Here is a 24,774-nt window from a genome sequence, read left to right on the forward strand (position 1 = left end):
AATTTTCTGAATAGTCACCAAGCACAAGTTAATGTCACACTGTAAAAAATATTTGTGTTCTACAGTATAACAAAGTGACTTCTATTGACGTGTTAGCAGTTTAAAATAATATAATGTATAAGAAATAATATATAAATCTGTAAAATGGCAGTAAATGTTTTTGTGAAGTAGCATACAACACCAACCCAGACAGTTTCAACTATTAAAAATGTTCATAAAAGTCACTTTTTTCAAACTTTTCAAGATTAAACGTTGTTGGAAAAAAAGAAGGCCCTATAATGCAATTCAAAAGCATAAATAAAATGAGGGGAAAAAATTAATTAAATATTCAACAGTTCACAGCTGTTGATTGATTATAAAGTGTGTTTGCCATGCTGTCCTGGGAAAGAACCCTGAGCTCACAAGATCCTCGAGCCAAGGGCTCCCTCCAGTTGCAGGGCGAGAGGGGAGTTTGAGCTCAGGTACATCTCGAAACTCCCCTGCTGTAGTAGCTACTGAACAGATAGGGATTGGTATGAAGAGATAACTAACTAAGAGCATGTATGGTGCTGATTTGGAATAGTCAATAAACTTAAGTTGCATGTTTTCGGACAGTGGGAGGAAACCGGGGGACCCGAAGGAAACCCACGCGAGCACAGGGAGAACATGTAAAACTCTGCACAAAAGTGTCGACTGGCTTGGTAAGGACTAAAGCAGTGACGTTCTTGCTGTAAGGCAACAATGCTAACCACTGGGCCACCGTGCCACCCATCTAGGAGAAGGAGTACGGGTGGAAGGGGGATACGTCAAAACAAAGATGGCTCGAAATTAGTTTATAAATAAACTTCACATATGGAAAACTGCTAATTTATGTACACTTTTTATATAGTGCAGGACGATTAAAATAAATAGTGGGATGCAAAACATAAAAATATGATATTGTTGAGAACAGGATCTGACAGAATCCAGCTAAAATTAAGCTCAAATTGTCTTTAATGATTTCCTAATGTTAAAAAAGGCAAAGTCAACTACATCAACATCAGTGGGTGATGAATCTCCTTAAAACAGACCATCATCTTTATTTTAACGAACTAAAACCTTCATTCGGTAGAAAACATCACATGCTTGTTTATGTTTGTTTTTATTATTTGTTTTTTATTTTACTTGTTTCTTTTATTCTTGTTTATGTAAAGCACTTTGAATTGCCATTGTGTATGAAATGTGCTATATAAAAAAACTTGCCTTGCCTTGCCTAAAAGCAGGCACCATTTGCAATGGACGACTTATCAATAACCAAAAAAAAAACAAAAAAAACTGGGCCATCTATTGTGACCCGGCCACTTCTACTGACACACACACATTTCAATGGCCGAAACAAGTGGCAGCAATTTTCCGTTTTCAATTTGCTGACCACTTGACCATGTGCTCCTGCTAGAGCAGACGAGCTCTTCTGCAGCGAGCAGACAAACACCTGCAGCCCCGCACTGATGAGGAGGCCATGATCATCCGCACGGCCTCAACGCCTCATCCACACTCCGGAATTAAGGAAAGCGCGCTCAAAACATGGGGGGAAATAATAATGCATTTATTTAGCACAGGGCGGGCTTGCTCCTTTTACGATAGCTTGTGTTCATGCGTGTGAATTGCCTCTATGAAGCCGCTGCTGCCAGAGGCTGTTGTTCCACACCATGGTTTTACATCATTGTTCTCATCCTCTCCTTCCCTTTCTGTTTCAGCGACTTGGCTCTGGTTTTTGGACCACTCATCCTTTCCCTTTGTTTTCCTCTCCTTATTTTTCTCCCATTCATCCTGCATTTCCTCCTCTCCATTGCCACAACAAGGTCAGTCTCCGCGGAGGGTTCCACAGGGCTCTCTCTTGCCGATAAAGTCTTTTCATGTCAAAACCCTCAGGCTTCGAGGTAAATCCTACAACTTGGCAGACCAGTGTGCCAAGTAAGCGTGCCAGGGTCTGCCCACATTGCAACGCACCCTTAGTGAATTTGCGTTGCTTTGCCTCTGTGTCATCCCAATTGTTTTTCCTTCATTTCGAAATCTTCATCTCACGCGTCTCCTGTTTTTTTCACAATGAGCCATTAATTGCTGCTTTTCTAATGCCTGCCACTATGACTGTATAGCAGCTTGTGGGGTGCAGTCTTGGGGTGCAGAGATATAATAAACAAATACATAATACATGGCAACAGCAACTAGAACTTTAAAATAATGTTGTTAAAACCTAAAACAAATAAATAAACCCTACTATTGCTGCACTGTAAATTCACTGTAATCTGTCAAAAAATATATATTTCTCACAATCACAATCTAGGCTTAGTATGGAGCTAGATTTGTTTCTTTATTATTCAATCAAAAATATTTAGTTTTAAAAAAAAATTAAGTATGTAGTAATTAGAAAATTAAAGATTTCAAATAAAAACATGTTTAATTAAAAAACTTATGTCAATGATAATAAATATTTTGGATAGCAAAAAAATAAACAATTGTCCTATTATGCAGTTACCACAATTTTCATTGCACACTCATTAATTTTGCTCTCTTTTCTGCTGTCTTTTATTGCTCATCTAGAATCTTTGCTTGTAGGTTGAAATATTTGCTTGTGAGTTGAAAAGTAATTAATTTTGTTTCTTTATTATTCAAACAAACATATGAAGTTTTTGACCAAAACTAGGTACAATGCAATTAAAAAATAAAATATAAAAAAATAAATAAAATAAACATTTAAAAAAAAATTCACACTGCAAAAAATAAACTATTGCCATTTTATGCAGTTACCACCAGATTAATTAATTGTGTGCTCATTCATTTTGCTTTCGGTTTTGTTTCATTTTTGCGGATCTAAAATCTTTGCTTTGAGCTGAAAAGTTTTGCGAGTTAAAAACTGAAGCTCAGTGGGCGGAATCTTCTTAAACACCTTATTCTATTGGTCATCTTGATTGAGGTCACAGGTTGGCCACGGCCATTACATTTTCGCATGGTTGGAATTGCCTTACGTGACAGGAGCGAGCTAATGGCGAGCTGCAGGTCTTCTTTAAGATAAGTTAACTGAAACTGTATAATAACTTGTGTATTACCATCCACATTTCCCATCTGATTATGTTTCGACTGCAAATATTAAACTTTGCCAAGTCAAATTAGCTGTATGTCCACCAACATAATCCGGATGCAGACGCGATGGAGAACACAGTTGTGCACGTCTCAGCTGTGCACATACTTTTGAACACATGTATGGTTATATATATCTTGCACGTATTTCATCTAATGTTAGTCAGTCGAGAGTATTCATCAATTTCACTGACTAGACAGATATATACTATATACATCTCTCAAACACACACACACACACACACACACACACACACACACACACACACACACACACACACACACACACACACATTGCTGAGTCTTGTTTTCTGTAAACATTTCAGGCATTATTTCATGTCTAGCCTACCCGTGTTTTTTGACTTGTGTTTTGTTTATTGTTTATCCCATTAACCACCTGCAAAGATCTCTTGCTTGCTTCGACTACATGTCTACATTGTCTACATGCCTCAGTTTGTACCTGTTGACCATTGCCTGCCTGACCACTCTCTGTTAAATTAAGCTGTACGTGGCTCCTCATCTTCGCTGTCGGCGCCCTCAATTTACAATAATGCCATGAAAATCACCAGTACATTTTCTATTAAACTATATATTTATTAGCTTATGGTCTTGATTAATAGCTGGTGTTTTTCAGTTTAAAATAAAATACAGTTTTATCTATTTATACTGTATGTATATATAAAATGTACCGGTCATTTTCTGCCAGAACATTATACAATATTCAACTAATTTGTTTTAACTGATCAAGTATAATTATCTTTATTGTTATAATTTTTTTGTTATAATGTAATTATAATGTAATTATGATGATGATGATGATGATTATAATAATGAGGATGTTAATTATGTTAAAACTAAGAAAATAAAGATATATTAGAAATAAGGCATAATGTTAAAATTATTTACTGTTAAAACTGTAAATAATAATATTAATAATAATAATAATAGTAATAATAATAAATTATAATAACAATACTAACAATAACAAAAACAATTACAATAATTACTATTTACGATTATTCACGATTTAAATAGTAATGATAGTGATGTTAAAGTAAATAAAAAAATGAAATATATATTAATTGTTAATATAATATTTAATTAGCAATAGCAACTAGTTATTAATTGCTATAAAACACTACAGTAAAATTAGGAAAAAACAGTAAAGAAATACATACAAACTTAAACATAAAATAGTAATAATATTATTATTGCAACTACTACTACTACTTTACTACTAATTCCTACATTTAAATAATAATAATGTTAGTACAACCTTAATCATAAATAAATAAATAAATAAATAAACAAACAAATAAATAAATAAATAATTGTTATCATTAAGATTATAACTGTTGTTTTAATCAATATTTAAGTACATATAGACGAGTATGGTAAAAAAAACGTCTGGCTCTATGCTATTGTAAATAGCATCTTTGTTTAGAGGTCATACTGAGTCATGAGCACTGCACTCCTGATGACTGTGCACATTTAATATTCAAGTCATCATGTAAAAGCCCCTGTTAACACCTAATCAAAACCACAGGAGCATGTTTACACAATCTCACATTCTCTCTATATAAAAGTACTCCCGGGTCACTGTGCTGTTACAGTTTTGTGAGTCAGTCCAGCGGGGAAGACTGTGAAATAAAGCAACCATCACCTTCAGCAGAGGTGACCCTCCACAAGTGCCCTCTCCTGGCTTTTATCTGCAGGGAAGGTTCATATAAAAGGCCTGGGTACAAAGAACTATAGCCAAGACATCACGCGCCATGTGGGTTCTTCTCATTCCAGCCCCGTCCTTTATGTGATGATTTGCATATTGCATAGGCACTGCTGTTTTTATTGAGGTCGTTTTTTTATCAGTCCTCCATTGCTCAGACTGCAGACAATGAGTCCAGCTTACTTCAGGTCATAACTGACCTTTTCACCCTCAGTCTCTATCAAGTTGACCCAGCGTTCCTCCTCTAAGCTGTCTTGATCCCTCCAGCCTCCACTCTTTTAGTGTTTGAATCCTTATTTGAATCCTTAAAGTTTCCATTAAAAACTAGAAACATAAGCCTGAAAGATTTACTCTGTTAAGTGAAAGAGAACATGCAGATCACTTATTTTCTGCCTATATGAAATAAATCAAACATCTTTTTTCGACATTGTTAAATTATACTAGTAGGTCAAGGTCTTGCCAGTAGACAAGAATCAACTGGTAGTTGCTCTAACTACTCAAAAAAGCAATAATTCAACCAAAAAGAAAATTATTTACTTCTTTTGTTGAATACAAAAGAAGATATTTTGAACAAAGCTAGGAAACAACAACCATTGAAACCCATAGTAGAATTGTAAAAATGTACAACAAAAGTTGGAACTTCCCCAAATGCTTTAAAATATCTTATTATGTTCAAGAGGTTAAAAAAAACAGGTACATTTTGGGAGTACTGACGAGTAACTTTTAACTATTGTTAATGGTCAGATTTCAACTGTCAAGCAAGTCAAACAAGCAAAGAGATCAACATGGACAGAAAGAATAATAAATATTGTTGCATGAAATTATAAGGATCACATTTCTGGGTCTACACTGTAAGTGATTAATTGTTATACAATATTACAATACAAAAGTTCTATGTAAATGCATCAATTTTAATTTAATGCTCATCTAGTACTAATTTGCCAAGAAAATATCCCCCACGCTATTCCACCACCACCAGCATGAACAACTGACCCTACCATCCGAATTTCACAGCAGAAATCGAGATTCATCGGACCAGGCAATGTTTTTCCAATCTTCTATTGTATAATTTTGGCGAGCCTGTGCAAATAGAAGCCTCAGTTTCCTGTTCTTAGATGACAGGAGTGGCACCTGGTTTGGTCTTCTGCTGCTGTAGCCCATCCGTCTCAAGGTTAGACGTGTTTTGCATTCAGAGATGCTCTTCTGCATACCTCGGTTGTAATAAGTGGTTATTTGAGTTTGTTGACTTTCTATCAGCTCGAATCAGTTTGGCCATTCTCCTCTGACCTCTGGTATCAACAAGACATTTGCGCTCACAGAACTGCCACTCACTGGATATTTTCTCTTTTTCTGACCATTCTCTGTAAATCCTGGAGATGGTTGTGTATGAAAATCCCAGTAGATCAGCAGTTTCTGAAATACTAAGACCAGCTTGTCTGGCACCAACAGCCATCCCATGTTTAAAGACACTTAAATCACTTTTCTTCCCCATTCTGATGCTTGATTTGGACAGCATCGTCTTGACCATGTCTGAATGCCTAAATACATTGAGTTGCTTCCATGTGATTGGCTGATTAGAATTTTACGTTCACGAGCAGTTGAATAGGTGTACCTAATAATGTGGTGTATAAATGCATATATACACCACATTATTATATATATATATATATATATATATATATATATATATATATATATATATATATATATATATATATATATATATATATATATATATATATATATATATATATATATATATATATATATATACTGTTGAAATCAGAATTATTAGCCCCTTGAATTATTATTATTATTATTATTATTTTAATAATTATTATATTTTTATTTAGGTTGGTCTGTGAATTCCAGAAAAACTCTGAATCACTCTGGAAGCTAATGGGGATCCAAATAATGAATAAAGTATATGGTCCTTTGGTAGCAGAGCATTTCAAAATCAATAGGAATGCTAGCAGATATAATTCTCCAGACATACTGTAGACTCTAGAAATCCTCATTCATGTTGATTTGGGCATGCACACATGCACACGCGTATTTGCAGAGACCACATGGAACCCAGACATGCACCTGCAGCTGTCTCTGGTCTCCTGCACCACTGATCTGAGTCCTGATCTAGGACAGCTGTTCAGGGGGATTTAGCCTTTTAAAACAAACTATTCCCCAATCTGCCACACAAGGGCCGAGGGCCGGGATCCAACCCCAAAGCCCCAGCAGTATCTCAGGTCTCCCGGAGGAAAGGTTCCCCTGAGACGGCCTAACAGAGACGAAGCTGAAACGTGTCCCTGTCAATATAAATCAGCATCCGGATGGCTGAAATGCACTGATAGGCTGAGCGTGTGATCCTGGCTCATAATGTTGTGTTCATTTTATTTACGGGTTAATGGTGGCAAAAAGAGGTGAGGTTTTGTTCTCTTTGTAAAGATACTACACATTTTCTTCCTCTATTCCCAATCACAGCAGACAGGGTCATCGCTGCAGATTAACTCAGAATACCAGATTCCAACCAAGCTGCCACAGACGCATCTATCAAGCTGAGACACCAGCATGCTAAATGTGTCTATTTGCATCCCCCTTTTAAATAGGAAAGCGAAATCCATCTCTCTTGTGTTTGACAGTCCACATTAAAAAGCCGCATGCGAGGAGAGCACGGAGGAGAGGGGAAACTTGTTTCTCACACTGTTGTGACAGCCAATGCAAATAGCCTCGGTTTCCCTTGAGAGAGAGAGAATGGAGGGAACAAGAGAGAAAAAGACATAACTAGTCGACGGGATTTCATATGAGAAAGCGATCGCTACATTTGCTCCTCTAAAGCTGAAAAAACTCTGCTCTATACCTGCACAATGTTATATCAATAATTGCTGGAAAAAATTAAACAAGTAAAACAATGAGCTTGCCTGAGGCCTCCATCTCTTCAAATCATTCTGTGCATTTTAAAAGAAGGTCACTTTTTTCTCCTCCTTTGGATTGGTGACACGCGCATGAAACGAGCAGCTGACCTGGGTTTGAATTTAGAGTGTTCATTAATAGGATATTATGCCATATGCTTCCCTGCACTGTCTTATTTTAATGCTTGGCACTGACTTGAGAATTTGTAATTAGCGGGGGTATAATGAGGGTATCGGAGAGGCTAATACAGGGTTGTAAGGAAGGAATAGATTTGTTCACTGTACGATAAAGCTTTACAAAAAAAAAGCACAGAGTCACATTTTACTATCGATACACATCAAAAAAAAACTACACTGCACAGCTGAGCAAACCCAAGCCCACCATCTCTAATCATAGCACAAACCCAGAGGTCTGCCACGAAAGCATGACTAGAGCCCAACCCTTCTTCTGTACTTCACAGCACAGCACTCCAAACTAGCAAACAAACACATTTCTCAAGACACAGCGGTAAATAACAACACACCATGTACCAACACAGACGTATTATCCTCTAGGATGGCGTCAGTCAGGAGCGTCGCAGAAACCAGACAATGAAAATGGAATTATGGAGACGGCGACGACTATAATAGACTACAACCGTTCGGAACACCCCGTGCAGAACTGTGAATCATCTCAACCCAATCATACGCTGGCACCGCACTGTAATTCATTGAGTGGAATGGTGACACAGCGAGAGACACGTGAATATGTTTCAGAGCAGCTTTCCACGCTCAGGGGAAAGCCAATGCACGTCCCTGTATCCCATTATCATTATGCATCTTTCCCCTTCTTTAAAAAAAAAAAAAGCGCGATTAGTTAGAAAAGTTCTCAAGCAGAGAGGCAAGCGGGCGAAATAAATTCCACTCGCGCCCCACACATGACATTGCACATAAATATTCAATAAATTAGCCGCAGCCGTTTTATAGATTGATCAGTCATCTCTGGCATTCACTGACAGGCAATGGTGGAGTTGAAATATTAATGCTGACAAATTAGGGATTTCTGAGTAAATGATGTCACATCGCACGGCTTCACTCAGATTTACTCCTTGGCACGGGGCAAATTCAGCAGCACAAGTAATGCACTAAAAAACAGACCCCCACACCCCACCCCACTCTTGCCCTAAAATGACATTCATTATTTTATCGTTAAGCAGGAGTCATTTTTTTGCTGTGCCTAGCAAGTAGAGAAGGGGGAAAGTAAAGAGGAAAATTAAGCTAACCAAGGCCAAATCTATTGTTGTCCAACATTAAAATGAAAAACTTCAATCCTTCCTTCAATTCTTGTGTTTTGCTGTGAAAATACAAAAAAAAAAAAAAAAAAAAAAAAAACTCATGTTTTTGATGGCAAGAACCACAATCGCAAAATAATGGTAATAATGACAGATGACATGACCCTTAGGATTAGGGAACAAAACAGAATGAAATGTTTTTAAATGTTATTTTAAAGTAGGTACAGTAGGTGATCTGCCAGAATGCTAACGTTAGCATAATTTTGAAAATGATCGTCCCTCTCCTGTTGTCCAAAGCCTATACCTGTCAACCCTGCCGTTTTTTCCTTGGATTCTCCTGTATTTTACAGTTCTATCCCGGTACCATCCCATAAAAGGTATTCTTCCATATTTCTCCCGTATTTTTAATCTTTCTCTGAAGGGTGGCAACAAACATTAAGAAGCTGATCCTCCCTATATGCAAACCATACCGCCGAACCACCAGGGCCCGCCCCTTGCTCTTAAATGTAAGTCTGTTCTGTGCTTCCATTTTGTTTAGGCATGAAAACCATACCTGCAAACACTCCCGTTTTTCCCGGGAGGCTCCAGTATTTCAGACCCCATCTACCACCACCCTCCCATTTTGTTATTTCTCCTGGGAAAATTCCCATAATTTCATTGTTTGTACAGACATATACACATAATTAATAGTAATAACATCTAAAGGTGTCGATTTTGGTGGGTTTTTTTCAAACACAACTAATTTTGTCCAAAATGAGCATAAAATGTTAGGAAAGCAGTCGACTGCTTTCATTTTAACAGTAGATGTGTGCATGAAAGTGACACCTCTCTTTTAATCAAACGAAAAAACTGAGAGATTCAGTTCTTTAATCAGAATGTGTAAGTAATACAGTAAAGAAAGATTAATGAGATTTGATAACCTAATTCTATTAAACATATTTATAATTTGGGGATTTTTTAGGAAGGGGCATATTATAGTGGGCATATCCTTTTTTTTCACATCTCAATGTTGACAGCTATGCCAAAGCCACGTCTCCTGAAGTCATGAACGCACACAGAATAGATGGCGATCTGATGACGATAGACAACCAAACTCTATGGAGACACACACTCTGTCCAGCATAGTTTGTTGACAGACCAGATGTTGCAGAAATTATATTTCCCCAAAAATGGCATTGGGGTAAAGTTGATTTTATATTCACAGATTCTGACTTTCTCGTTAATAATATAATATCAGAAAAGTATTGTTTACAAATTCTAAATTGTGAAATCATCTGACGTATCTATCTGCGTGACAGACTGCACAGACATACAATCTAAAATTTGTTGACAGATGGAGATACCTGTTGTAATTGACTTATTTATCGGCCTGACGATTTTTAATTGGACTAACATATTTTAGTCTTATGCCTTACTCGGAATATAAAAATACATATGAATACATTTAGATTACTTACTCTAATAATAAATGTAGAGATTTAAAGAGGTGTGTGAGACAATTTAACTGCTTTATGCCGATTATTGTTTTTCATAATCATAGAGGCCAAATTCAAACTGCACAGCCTTGGTAAAAAGTATTATCCTGAACTCGTAGCAAGCAAACTTGACTTTAACCCTTTGTGCACAAGTGGGTCACTAAGGGTTGACAGAGCATTATTTTATTTTGAAGTAGATTAAATTATTGGTAGGGACATTTCAGTAATTGGTAAATATTGGTGGGGATACTTCCCCTCCATCCATGCCAATTTTACACCCAAGATCTGCACAACAGGTCAAGAAAGAAAGAAAGAAAGAAAGAAAGAAAGAAAGAAAGAAAGAAAGAAAGAAAGAAAGAAAGAAAGAAAGAAAGAAAGAAAGAAAGAAAGAAAGAAAGAAAGAAAGAAAGAAAGAAAGAAAGAAAGAAAGAAAGAAAGAAAGAAAGAAAGAAAGAAAGAGATTTTTTAAATTGCAACGGTACAAAATCTGTCTGCTGTACGGATGTTTGTGTGTTTGGGGCTGGAGACTTGTGTGACTACATGCACAAAATATTTAAATGTGCTATAGTTTCTAATAGCATTCCAGAGGATACACACCTTTGAACCCACTGGTCAGGGGTCTAGGGAGAGGATTTTGCTATGCTTGCACCATGAGGAATGCATGACAGGGTGATGATGACCTGACGAAAAAAAAATCAGTCAAAACATACAAAAATGACATGACATGAATATTCATTTTATTCAGTGTTAAAAATGCGATATTTTAACTTAGCTATAAATTGAGCTGCACAAAATGTATAAATTTAATGTAAAATGTATAATTTAAGCTATTATATAAATTCAAATTTCAATACAAGAATGATCTAAATTCTATGCAAAAGGATTGTGATCCTTCTCTGACTACACTCATCAATACAGATTCAATCAGTCCTTTCGAAAACTGCCAAATGCTCATTTAAAGCCACACAAGAAATCTGTATTACATAATGGTGATGAGGCAGACATAGAGGGCTTTTAAAGATGCAGAGGGCCTGAAATTGACCTGGAGTGGCACTACAAGTAAAGAATGCCTCTGCTCAGCAATAAAGCCCAGTTGATCTGACCTTAGTCAGCCTGTAATAGATGAGCTCCCTGCCAAGAATCAATAATATTGGTGAGGAATCGCCCCATCGCGGGACAGCGAAAGATGAGGCTTCTCTACTCCATCAATACCTGATTGCAAATCCCTCGGTTCCTTCCAGATTCGGAGCCTAGATCAGCATTCGGCCCTTATGAGAATCTACAACAATAATCATCACTTGCTTTTTGACAGTCTGATGTTGGGATATTTGAAGTTTGCAGCGAATACATTCTTTATGAAATGCTCATTTTGTGAGATTAAATGTCTCCAATGGAGTTTTGTGGCCTCGGCTGCCATTGGTTTAAGAGAAGAGGTGTATCCATGTCTCCGCCCTTGATGCCTGCTAAAAACTTGTAGGAAAATACCAAATGTCATTCGGCCCTGACTGTCAGTGGTGTTGATGAGTGGAAATAGACCACTCAACTCCGCTCTTAATGCAATCACTTCCCCACGACCCTGCTGCCATCTTTGATGCCAGGCGTTTTGTAAATTCGGAGCAAATTACTCCGTCAGAACCCGGCGGCGCCTGTCTGTCAACTCTGAAGGCGAGGGTGATGTCGCCAAGACAGGTGACTGACAAGCAGGCACCAGGGAAAAACAAGACGAGGAGGAAGCGCAGAAAGAGAAGGGTTAGAGAGAAAAGAGTGGGACGTGTTGGGGGGAGGGTAGAGGCGAGCTTTTTTACCCAGCGTCCCCTGGGCGTTGCAGTATCAGTCAATCTGAGGGCTAATTCGTGTCAGAGCTTGTATCGTATCTCCTTGAGAGACGAGCAGAAGGTTGCTAAAAATTGAAGTGGAAATGAAGTTGGATGCACAAGAGGATAGGCACAACAATAGTGTGCAGAAATGGGCTTGTATTTCTGATGCACTTTCCCTCATTGAGAGGACACCCCTGACCTTGTCTCTGTCCTTGCCGCACACAACTTTGCCTTACGTGCCTGCCTGTCACAGCAGATCCACGCGGCCTTTCGGCTCTGACTCGTCTCTCTACTCAGCAAGTTTTACCTAAGTGCTTTCTTACTTTCTCCCCCACACACTTTCAGTACTTTGAAAAGACTTAAAGTAAAAAAAAAAGAAGTGAATTGGCCAATAGCTTAGCCACAATTACTATTACTAATACTTACTACTTCTTTCTGATTATAGACACTCACAAGCAATTCAATTAAGTAAGCCTTGTAAGAACTGGTTTGGACATTTTGCCATCAGAACTGTCTTAACTTGTTGTGACACTGATATAACAATGTCCTGAAACATTCTTCTGATCCATAGATGACAGAATCATACACTTGCTGAACATTTGGTGACTACACATCTGAGATGATCTTTATGAATCTCCCTTTTCACCACATCCCAAAGGCACTCTACAAGACAGCGATCTGGTGACTACATAATAATAATAATAATAATAATAATAATAATAATAATAATAATAGTTCCTTACATTTATAAAGCGCTTTTCTAGACACTCAAAGCACTTTACACAAATTTTTGGGGGCAATCCCCTTATCCACCACCACCAGTGTGCACAATAGCCATCTTGTGCCAGACCACACACCAGCTACTAAGTGGAGAGGAGACAGTGTGATAAAGCCAGTTATGATATGAGGATGGTTAGGAGGCCCTGATAGACACAGAGGTCAGTGGGCAAATTTGGCCAGGATGCCGGTTTAAACCCTTACTCTTTTTTTTTAAGGACATGTTGGGATTTTTAACGACCACAGAGAGTCAGGACCTCAGTTTAATGTCACATCCAAAAGGCGACACTCGCTGAGCAGTATAGAGTCCCAATCAATATACTGGGGCGTTAGGACCAACACAGACTGCAGGTTAAGCATCTCCTGCTGGTCTCACTAACACCACTTCTGGCAGCAACCTACTGTAGCACAGCCCTGCTTAGCTTCAGCAGGCAACCATGTAAGAGTTGCAGAGAGCTAGCTGCTGGCTTTGGGGGACTTTTGAAAATAGTGAACTCAGTCAAGTTCAAGAGATTAATTTGAGATGATTTGAGATGATTTGAGCATTTACACATGGAGCAATGTAATCTGGAAGTTGCCATCTTAAGACAAGTACATTGGTCTCAGGTAAACTGGTACTTATACAATGCTCAGTTTGTAGTAAGGGACCCAATTTCTGACCCCACCATTCGAATGGTAATCGAAATCAAGATTAATCAGAACAGGTAACATTTTTCAATCTTTCATTGTCTCGATTGTAGCCTCAGTTTGCTGTTCTTAGCTCCCAGGTATCTTTCTCTGCTGTAGGTCAACTGCTTCAAAGTTTGATGTGTTGAGTGTTCAGAGACGCTCTTCAGCAGAACTTTGTTGTAACAAATGGTTATTTGAGTTGCTGTTGCCTTTCTATCACCTTGAATCAATTGTTCTTCTTCAACCTTCAGCATCAACAAGACATTATATTTTTCCACAAAAATGCAACTTGCTGGATATTTCTCTTTTTTAAACCAATTTCCATAAACAGTAGATATGGTTATGCATGATTATCCAGCAGTAACTTAGGCCCCATCCCAATTCTACCCCTTAGCCCTTCCCCTTACCCCTCGTTTTGCGAGTTTACGTGATGGGGTAATGTTCTCCCAATTCTCTAGAGCTTGAAGGTGTAGGGCTAAGGGGAAGGGCTAGAAAGTCCTTGAAACAGAGATTTTTCAAGACCACACTTGAAACAAAGGAGTAAGAAAAATTTCCCAGAATACACCAGCCACAATGGCAGTGTAACCTCGGGGAGTGACACCAACAACAGAAGTTTGGATCCACATGCAGGTTTATTAGAATCGTCAGACAAGCAGTGGTCAATACAGGGGCAACCAGACGTATGAAGGCAATCTAGAGTCGAAGTCAAATTAACAGGCAGATGGTCAGAGGCAGGCAGCAAACAGAATTAAATAAATAAGCAAGGCAAGGATCAAAACACGGCAAAGGCAGACAAAGAAAACGCGTTGTAATGTCACTGTGACAGATAACAAGACTCGTCAAACTGAATGGGTGAGTGTGTGGCTTAAATAGTGTGTGCAATCAGTCTCTGACAATCCTCGGGTGGTGTGAATGTAATCAGTTTAGATGAGAAAGTATGTGTGTCAGGGTGAAGTGCATGTATGTAAAGTTATGATCGCTGAAGATTGTGACTGGCAGCATGACTGCACCCGGAAGTAAGGAGATGCACAAATTAATATTTTTTGTCATTATTATGAATGTTACAACAAACAAGAACATATTTTATAAAATTCAAAACCGCATTCATGTTTTAACATCATAGCCACAGTGTAAATACACAGTACACTTACGAGCTTATTGCTACATTAAATCATTATGATAACATAATATATGCCTTCAGTGATTTCCTGAAGATAAATACCAAAAAATATTACGCAACTGGAATAACTGCAGGAGTCGTGATCATCTGATCTCATATGAAGCAAGAGATTGTGATGACATATGATGTCATGTGCAAGTGTTGTAGTGCTGTCCCACACTGCTTCAAAGGGTCAAGGGATCATCATCACCAACACCCATGATATGTACAGAATCAATCAAATCCCTTTTGTTTTCCATTCTGATGCTAGGTTTAAACCTTAGCAGATCATCTTGACTACATTGATATGCCTAAAGTTACTAAGTTGCTGCCATGTGATTGGCTGATCAAAAGTTTGCCTTAATAAGCAGTTGAACTTGCAACATACACCTAATAAAGTGTGCTGCATGCCTCACAACTGATCTGCAAACAGCTAAGTTTAACATGCTTATTTTATTCATTCATTCTTTCATTTTCTTTTCGGCTTAGTGATTTTATTAATCTGGGGTCGCCACAGCGGAATGAACCGCCAATTTATCCAGCATATGTTTTTAGGCAGTGGATGCCCTTCCAGCTGCAACCCATCTCTGAGAAACATCCATACACACTCTTTCACACTCATACACTACAGCCAATTTAGCTTACCCAATTCACCTCTTTGGACTGTGGTGAAAACCGGTGCACCTGGAGGAAACCCACACGAATGTGGGGAGAACATGCAAACTCCACACAGAAACGCCAACTGATCCAGCTGAGGCTTGAACCAGCGACCTTCTTACTTAAGGCTCCTACACACCGGGACGTTTTTAGTTTGCGTTTATCGGCACCGTTTTATGAGATTTTTTTCAGTGTTCAAACCAAAGTGCTTTTCACTGGCATCAAGCAGAAGAGTATGCTAAATCACTCTTTTGACGTTAGATGGCGCTGCACAATTATAAGCTTCTGACACCCGGTTATAACACAGAAAAAAGTGGAGGAGCGGAAGTTCACATGCTTTTTGTTAAATTTACTGGTAACTCAAACTATCATGGATGGTTCAAGCAGCAGCTACAGCTCTAGCGATAAAGAAATGATTATTGTTCACAGAGCAATAAGCAGCTCCACGTTCATATTGCCTTTGGGCATCTTCAATGTGCGCTCGCATTGACAGTTTTGCGCTTGAGCGCCTCCAAGTGCTGTTTACGGTAACTTCAGCAGCTCCATGCACGTAAACAAAAGTGCCGATCTGATTGGTGGAGAAGGTTTTGACGGCGCACGTAAAAACAAAAAAAACGAGCATGAGGCGTTTTTTTTTAAATGACGCTTTTGCGCCTGGTGTTTTGCACGTTGGTGTGCACGATCACATTGACTCCCTTTAATTAGTTATGAGGCGTTAAACGTCGACGGAAAATGCGAACAAAAAAACGTCTCGGTGTGCACGGGCCTTTAGAGGCAACAGCACTACCTACTGCACCACCATGTCGCCATTCTTATTTTATTTACCTCAAAATTTGGGGAAAATAACAGCGCTACATTCTTACATTACCTAATCTTTTTAATGTTTACTTTTTAGATGCTAATCAATACAGCAAATACAAATGTAATTGGCATTTTAAAAGTTACAATACAAGCAAATAAGCACACAGGGAAATAAAGGATGACGGCTTACACACTCTTACACGGTTAGAAAAGTCAATGCAGGTGCGTGACTTTGTTTGACTGATGAGTAAATGAAATGACTTAGCAGTAAATCCACAACACGAGTTGAATTAGACCTGCCTCTCCCTGCTAATGACATCAATTAACAAACAGATTTGTCCTCATTTTGAGGCTGGCTCTCCTCTGTTTTGTTTCCATCCCCGCTTTTGTGGCATTCTTTGTGAACTGGAAAGCAGCAGCAGATATTTCCCGAGCTCCTCCTCTGCTTTTTTTTTCCAGCGTGCGCTCAGAGTTAATGAGATGCTAGTGTATGTGTTATCACGAAGGCACCAGCAGCTGCCAACAGGTACGTTTTCGGGCTTTACACAAAACAGGCAGGTGGCGGTTCAACGGTTGCTTGCAGGAAGCTTAATATCTCTCTCGGTCCCGAGCGGAATTAACATGGAATGCTACCACCAAATTGTAGAGGGAACGTCAGAAAATTAAACACTTGAATTCAGATTGTGCCATGTGGCCAACACAAAGACTTTCAAGCAGAGAGAAAGTCAATGTTTTGAAGAATATTCCAGCAGCTTTCAAGCAAAACACAGCATTCCTTGGTGTTAATGACGTTTTTGAGAGAACAACGAAGAAATGCCAAGATTTCTGAAGACTGTACATAATGTTGGTACTGTAAAAACAAAACATAAAAATATGGACAGGCCAAGTAAACAGGCGGACGATTGATCAAGGACGGTTCAGTTACAGGAGGCAGCCATGACCTTTGTTTGGTTCACTATGGATAATGCCAATTAATCTGTCAATTTGGATCCTCTAATAGACTTTTTAAAATAAACCTTTGCCCCAGACACTGGTCACAATTAACGCTGTCTGGCTTCTCCTCTAAATACAGCAACAAGCTTGTCTCTAGCACTTAAAACGGTGCTGACTGCAGGTCATTGAGACTGAAGTAATTAGCACCCATCTGTCTATCTGTTCTAATTGTTGCTGTTTGATCTGCTGATTACGCTGCTTAACTGGATATAACATAAACTGTACATTGTAAAGATATTAAGAAGAATAAAAATAACAAACTGAATATTACAGAAAAACAACAATGTAAAAATATAATATAAAACATTAAATAAAAAATACCATTACAATTCAATTAGCTAAACCCTTTTTTATCTTATTAAAATAACAGTTATTTAAATTATTTAAATTACTATTTAAATATGACAATATTATATTATTAATTATTACAAATTATTAACATTAAAATGTAACAAACAAAAGCAGGATTCAAATCTGTTTATTCAATGTATAATTAATCTGTGATGCCTTGTTTACAGTCTATGATTAATTTAAAGTTGATGCAAAATAATCTATTTTATTTTAATAAATGTATAATATTAATAATGTAAAAAAATAACAATATACAGTTGAAGTCAGAATTATTAAACCCCTTGAATTATTAACCTCCTGTTTATTTCTTCCACAATTTCTGTTTAATGAAGAAAATATTTTTTCCAACACATTTCTAAACATAAAACTTTTAATAACTCATTTCTAATAACTGATTTATTTTATCTTTGCCATGATAACAGTAAATAATATTACTAGATATTCTTCAAGACAAATGACATTTAAAGGCTTAACTAGGTTAATTAGGTTAACTAGGCAGGTTAGGGTAATTAGGCAAGTTATTGTATAATGATGGTTTGTTCTTTTGACTATCGAAAAAAAAAAGCTTACAGGCTAATAATTTTGACTTTAAAATGTTTTTTTAAATTAAAAATGGCTTTTATTCTAGTCAAAATAAAACAAATAAGACTTTCTCCAGAAGAAAAAATATTATCAAAAATACTGTGAAAATATCCTTGCTCTGTTCATTTGGAAAACATTTAAAAAAGAAAAAAAATTAAAGGGGTTTAATAATTCTGATTTCAACTGTATATTTTTCTAAAATTAATAATTGAATTCAAACATAATACAATGTAATAAATAATATTAATTAAAATAATGTTAAATTAATAAAAAAAAACTTTTATGAAATAAAAAAAAAAGCTAAACCCTAATTAATTGGGTATTTAATAAAAACAAAACAAAAATAAAAGCTAAACCATAAATAATTAGGTAATGTCCAACATATTTAATCAGACCCAGCCTGATTGCAATCTATGGTTAATTTACAGATGATGCAGAGCAGAAGTGGACATGTAAGAGTGTGACATTTTTATTCATGTGTTTCTAATAATAATGATGGATCAAGAGCCTTCACCTTCCCTTTCTCACTCCCACAACTGTAAAACCAGGCCAGAGGAATCGCCTGTTCCCCCTCCTCTGTCCCACATGGAGACCGAGCAGCCCCTCACGTCATGAATAAAGAGTTGTGGCAAGGCATATTTTAGACCTTCACGCTGCTTTTAGTGTCAAGAGACCAAACAAGACCAGAATACATTAGGGAGATGAGTATCAGGCTATTGTTGAACCTTCAAATACATTTTACATTGGGTGTCTGTAAAACGTCTCAGAAATGTTTGTGTTGTATGAAAAGCACAGATTCTCTGATACAACATTTAAATATTTTTACATATCCGTGTCAGTATGGCATGATAATGTCAGTAATCACACTGAACAACATGATGGAGGCCATTTCCATCTACATCTTACAAGCTTAAGCAAATTTGAAGGTGTGTGATTTCTTTATTTTATCTTATGATAATATAATATAATATAATATAATATAATATAATATAATATAATATAATATAATATAATATAATATAATATAATATTTAGTTATTTATTTATTTATTTATTTAACATTTGGGCAGAAACATGCTTCCTTATGTTTAAAAAAAAAACACGACCAAAACTATGACCCATCTATAAGCACAGGACATCAATTATGATTTTGCCATTTCTTACAAATTCTCCAAAATTCTTGCTACCACCCGACCAACTCACCTCCCCTTTAGTAACGTTTAAAAAAGCACAAGTACAACTGCACACTTTTTTCAAGTGAATAATTCTCCAAGACACATCAGCACCTCATAGGACACCTGTGAGCTCTTGAGTCCTGTGGGAATCAGCAGCTGTCTCTCCTCTCCTCTACAGACACGGGACGGCCCAAGGACAGGCCTGTGCTCGTCCCTCACTGATCTCTGCCCTTCAACACTGCATTAATACCCTCAGCTGCCAATGTCACGGCCGCCTGGCAGAGCAGCCTTTGTTTCCACAGGCCTCACCTCACCTCTCGCAAAGGCAGATAAATGATTTCTATTTGTCCTCTGCAGCAAAGGAAGAAGTTATCGATACAATCCACAAAATGATGTCAGGGATTTGTCAGCGAAGCTTATGAATGACAAAAACATCCCCAACCCCCTCCAAAAAAAAGAAGAAGAAAAAAAATCAGCTTCTCTTCTGGCCAGGAAGATTGAGAGTCCAAACACATTATTGATTTTTTTCCCTTCTTTTTTCCCCCCAAAACCTTCTTCTAAATAGAGGCTCAGTCTACAAAAGCAGGAGCTTGGGCTTTGTGTGCTAAAATGTGGCTAAAAGTGTTCTTTAAAAAAAGGAAGATAAGGATTATATTGGCACACGTATAACATCAAACTGGATGGATGATACTGGGTTGGCACACTTCAGGTTTGGCACAGCTGTTTGAGCGAAACAGCTGATAGACTTGAGGCAACTTTGCTGGATGAGATGGAAGCTGTTGAGAGAGAATCACCTTGATGTTTCGTACACAATGACACACAATCATCAGACGCTGCTCAGACGCTGCTCAGACGCTGCTCAGACGCTCCTCAGACACTCCTCAGTGACAGACGAGCAGCTCATGCAGGACAAGAGCCAGTTTTCTGAGTGATCAAGAAAAAGAGAGAAAAAACAGTCACACAAAACATACAATACCAATTTAGCATGATTGGTAATGTATGTATCAGTTTTTAGATATAACAGTGTTTCAGAAAGGTTCCCTTAAATGCTTTAAAATCTAGTTCAACTTGTTTAAATAAATAAATAAATAAATAAATAAATAAATAAATAAATAAATAAATAAATAAATAAAATATATATATATAGTTTTAAAAATAGGCAAAAATTTTAATTTGTATATATTTTAAAACTATGTATCTAAACAATATGGTCACCCTTGTGGATGGACTGATAGATGGAGCAAACAAAACAAAACAAAAAAAAAGAAAAAAAGAAAAGAAAAGAAAAACAATGCAAAACAAAAATAAAAAAACTAGACTAAACAAAAAGCAAATTACAAAACAAAGAACAATACAAAACAAAGCAAAACAAACAAAACCAAAGCAATGCAAAACAAACAACCAAAAAACTAACAAGAAAAAACAAAACAGAAGCAAAGCAAATCAAACAAAAAACAAACAAAACAAAACCAAACTAAACAACAAACAAAACTAAACATAAATAAATAAATTGAATAAAACCTGTGAATAGGCTAAATTTGTCATATGCATATACTGTATTTTCAAACTATCTAAACAACTAAACAATATAGTCACCCTTGTGAATGGACTGATAGATAGAGCAAACAAAACAAAACAAAAAAAGAAACAAAAGAAAAGAAAAACAAAGCAAAGCAAAAAAACTTAACAAAACAAAAAGCAAAACAAAACAAAGCAAAAAGCAAAGCAAACTAACAAAAACCTAACAAAAAAACAAGGCAAAATAAAGCAAAATAAAACAAAGCGTAAAAAATAAAGCAAAGCAAAGCAAAACAAAAAGAAAAAGCAAAGCAAAACAAAAAGCAAAACAAAGCAACGCAACGCAAAAAAGTAAAATACACTAACAAAAACCTAGCAAAAAAACAAAGCAAAACAAAGCAAAATAAAACAAAACGTAAACAAAATAAAAGCAAAGCTAAGCAGAGCAGAGCAAAGCAAAGCAAAACAAACAAAAAACAAACTAAACAAAAACCAAACTAAATCAAACAACAGACAAAACTAAACATAAATAAATAAATAAATAAATAAATAAATAAATAAATAAATAAATGTGAATACTGTATAGAACTATACAGAAGTCCCTATCATGCAAACATTTGGAGAGAAAAAATAGAGTGAGATCTTTTGCAAACATAAAGAAGTAAAAAGAGGAACACAGACAGCATCACAGCATCATCTCTCACATACTGAGACTGCTGAGTCAGAGACTAAAACAACACTACAACCTCTCCACAGCCAAACTACACCACAAGAAATCAATAACTTTTTGTTCTACAGTAAATTAAGACTTTCTGTACAATATATATATATATATATATATATATATATATATATATATATATATATATATATATATATATATATAAATATATATATATATATATATATATATATATATATATATATATATATATATATATATATATATATTATACATGGTTAATATTTTCTTAAATATATTAACCAATTGTCTCTTTATGAATGTGTACCGAACATCAAATATGATTTAGGTATTTTTTATGAATTCCCTTAAAGCTTTTAAAATACATTTTTCATCAACATACGATAATTATATGGACATTATTTGCTTAGAATTACAAATTGACACTTTTAGTTGTATTATAACTTTTTTCTTCTGTGTTACTCTTTTTTGTGTGTTTAAATTAAACTTTTCGTTATGAATAAAAGCTCCTCTTTTGATGCCTGAACACCAACCGGAAAAACAAACACACAGACAAATCAGTGATATCTGATATTCAAGACACGACTATGGGAGAGATCCTGTCCTTTGCCCTTAAAAAAACAGGGTTAATCCACATTTCACACATTTTTCTTCTGAGAGTTTCAACACCACACTGTCAATCATGGCCCAGCGTCTCTTAAGACTCTAGATGCACATGCAAGAAAATGGTCTCAATGAAGAAAGCCACATCTACAATATCTCTAAAACACCACGTACACGGGTGTGTCCTCGGGTTTGGACAGAAGAACAGAAATGGTCATCAGGCCCCTTCCCAAAAATAAATAAGTAAATAAACAAACAATTAATTAATTAATAAATAAATTATGTTGCCAAAATAATCTGCAGTGAGCTCTAGAGGGCGTGTGCAGCCTCTGCTCTGCAAAGTTGCCAGATTTAGTTATTATAAGCTTAAGAAAATGGAGGTTGGTGTTAACTATTCTTTATGCTTTTTACAATTTTTAGGGCGAATGCATTTATTTGTGTCTAGCAATATCTGACAACACTGTATCAGCAGCAGTAATGTAACTGACAGGCAGCAAAAAGGAATAAAAAAGAAAAAATTAATTAATACACTTATATATAATATCAATGTATATTATATTATATATAAATGTATTGTATAATACATACAATACATTTATATATAAAAATATATACAACAATGACCCTATATAGACTGAGTGCTAACAGTCTGACTGTAGAGATGCCGCATCTGCCCACACTGTGCCCTGGCAGAAGTGGAGATGAAGGAACACTTCCTCACCCGCTGCACAAACTATCAGCACATCCGAGAAACATTGTACCCCAAACTCAGCATTTACCCACAATTCACTGAGTTAGACAATAAAACACAACTGCAACATTTACTAGGGGAAAAAAAAACAGATTGTGTTTTTCTAGAGGTTGTTTGTCTAGATTGTTATAAATGAATTATTGTAAATATATTGAGTATTATTGTTTTTATTGCTGTTTTATCCTAAAATGTTTATTGTACATTTTATAATGATCTATTATTTTTATTGATATATATGAATAATATGTTATATTGAATAATAATATGATATATTGAATATTATTTACTTTGTTTACAACTTTCTGACAAAATTCTTATTATTTAACAAACATTTCCGAAGTGTTGCTTAACGTAGAAAAGAAGAAACACATTTTCAAACATAATAGACTTACTAATTTGTAATAGCAAGAGCAAATAATGAGAGCAGATAATAGTTTACTAGCTACTTTGCAAAATAATAGTACTCAGCTTAACTTAATTAAGTCTTAACTTTAAGATTAAATAGGTTAACTACGCAAGCTAGGCAAGTCGTTGGACAACAGCAGTTGCTTCTGTAGACATTTGAATAAAATAGATATTTCTTAAGGGGCTAAATTCGACCTTAAAATTGTTTTGTTTTGTATTATGATTATTATTTTAAAAGTGTTTTTATTCCAGCTAAATTAAAAGAAGACTTTACCCAGAAGACAAAAGTACTACAGGAAACAATGTGGAAATTTACTTACATTGTTAAAAAACCCTTGGAAAATACATATATATATACAGTTGAAGTCAGAATTATTAGCTCTCCTGAATTATTAGCCCTCCTGTATATTTTTTATGTTTAGATATTATATCTTGTATATTATGTATATTTCATAATGTATATAATGATTTTTTTCAACAGATTTCTAAACATAATAATTTTAATAACTAATTTCTAATTTCAGAAGAAATAAAATGATAGGAAATAATAACGCAATCTCACGGCAATTCACAACTTTTTGATTTAGTGGCTAATTTGTATGAATTCATATCTAATTTATACAATTTAGTATGATTTGCTCATCACCCAGTAAGGGTTGGGTTTAGGGGCGGGGTTGGGTGCCATGCCTGGTTTTTAAAATCATACATTTTCGTACGACTAAACTCGTACAAATTGGCCACTAAACTGACAAAACGTGAAATACTTATGTTTTCTCCTGAGATCAGGCTGGAAATACTGTGAAATTCCTTGCTCTGTAAAACATCATTTGGGAACTATTTGAAACAAAAAAAAATCTTAGGAAGGTGAACAACTTTGACTTCAACTGTATATAACTTCTATATATACATCTATACACTGAATAAGGAGTCTGCAGGTGGCGATTGCAATGGTAAAACACAATATCATGATGATATTATCTCTACAAAATTGTACTAGAAAATGCTATCAAAACAGTAGCAAAATAATCTCCATACAACAGATCTGCAGAGCAACAGAAACGACAACACTGGCAAGGAGGAAGACTATGCTATTTCATTAAGTTTAGTTTCTATCTAACCATTTACAATTCATACAGCCAATATTATTGCGCAGATCGTAACAACCCCCAGAGCTCAGTCATTTTCATGCCGGTGTGGACGAGGCCAGGAGGACACAACTCCCCCATCCGGCTGATGGCTGTCATTTGTCTGGACACAGAATGGTTTTAATGTCTTGGCTTAAAACAGCAGAGGATCCTGCCAAGATTAAGTATCAGATCTCAAGGCATTTGCAGAGCATGTG

General features: G+C 36.1%; 1 protein-coding gene across 10 annotated transcripts in view; it reads right to left on the reverse strand.

Annotated features, from left to right (window-relative positions):
- Positions 1-24,774, reverse strand: part of LOC147833695 (uncharacterized) — a 185,009-nt gene that overhangs the window by 67,002 nt on the left and 93,233 nt on the right. For 3 of the 10 annotated variants that reach the window (XR_015944989.1, XR_015944991.1, XR_015944992.1), the window contains 2 exons: positions 20,247-20,376; positions 11,069-11,151 (listed from right to left, as the gene is read on the reverse strand). The exons of 2 other annotated variants lie outside the window; for them this stretch is intronic. Coding sequence is in view for 4 of the 8 variants with exons in the window: in XM_088651210.1 (XP_088507336.1) it covers positions 11,084-11,151 (68 nt within the window). In the remaining 4 variants the exon portion in view is untranslated. Of the gene's footprint in view, positions 1-11,068; positions 11,152-18,722; positions 20,377-24,774 lie in introns of those variants that run through there. 5 more of the 10 variants (XM_087284256.1, XM_088651210.1, XM_087284255.1 and 2 more) reach the window with 3 other exon arrangements.

The sequence above is a fragment of the Danio rerio genome, chromosome 15, assembly GCF_052040795.2.
Source record: "Danio rerio strain M-AB ecotype USA chromosome 15, GRCz13ab, whole genome shotgun sequence".
NCBI classification, from domain to species: Eukaryota; Metazoa; Chordata; class Actinopteri; order Cypriniformes; family Danionidae; genus Danio; species Danio rerio.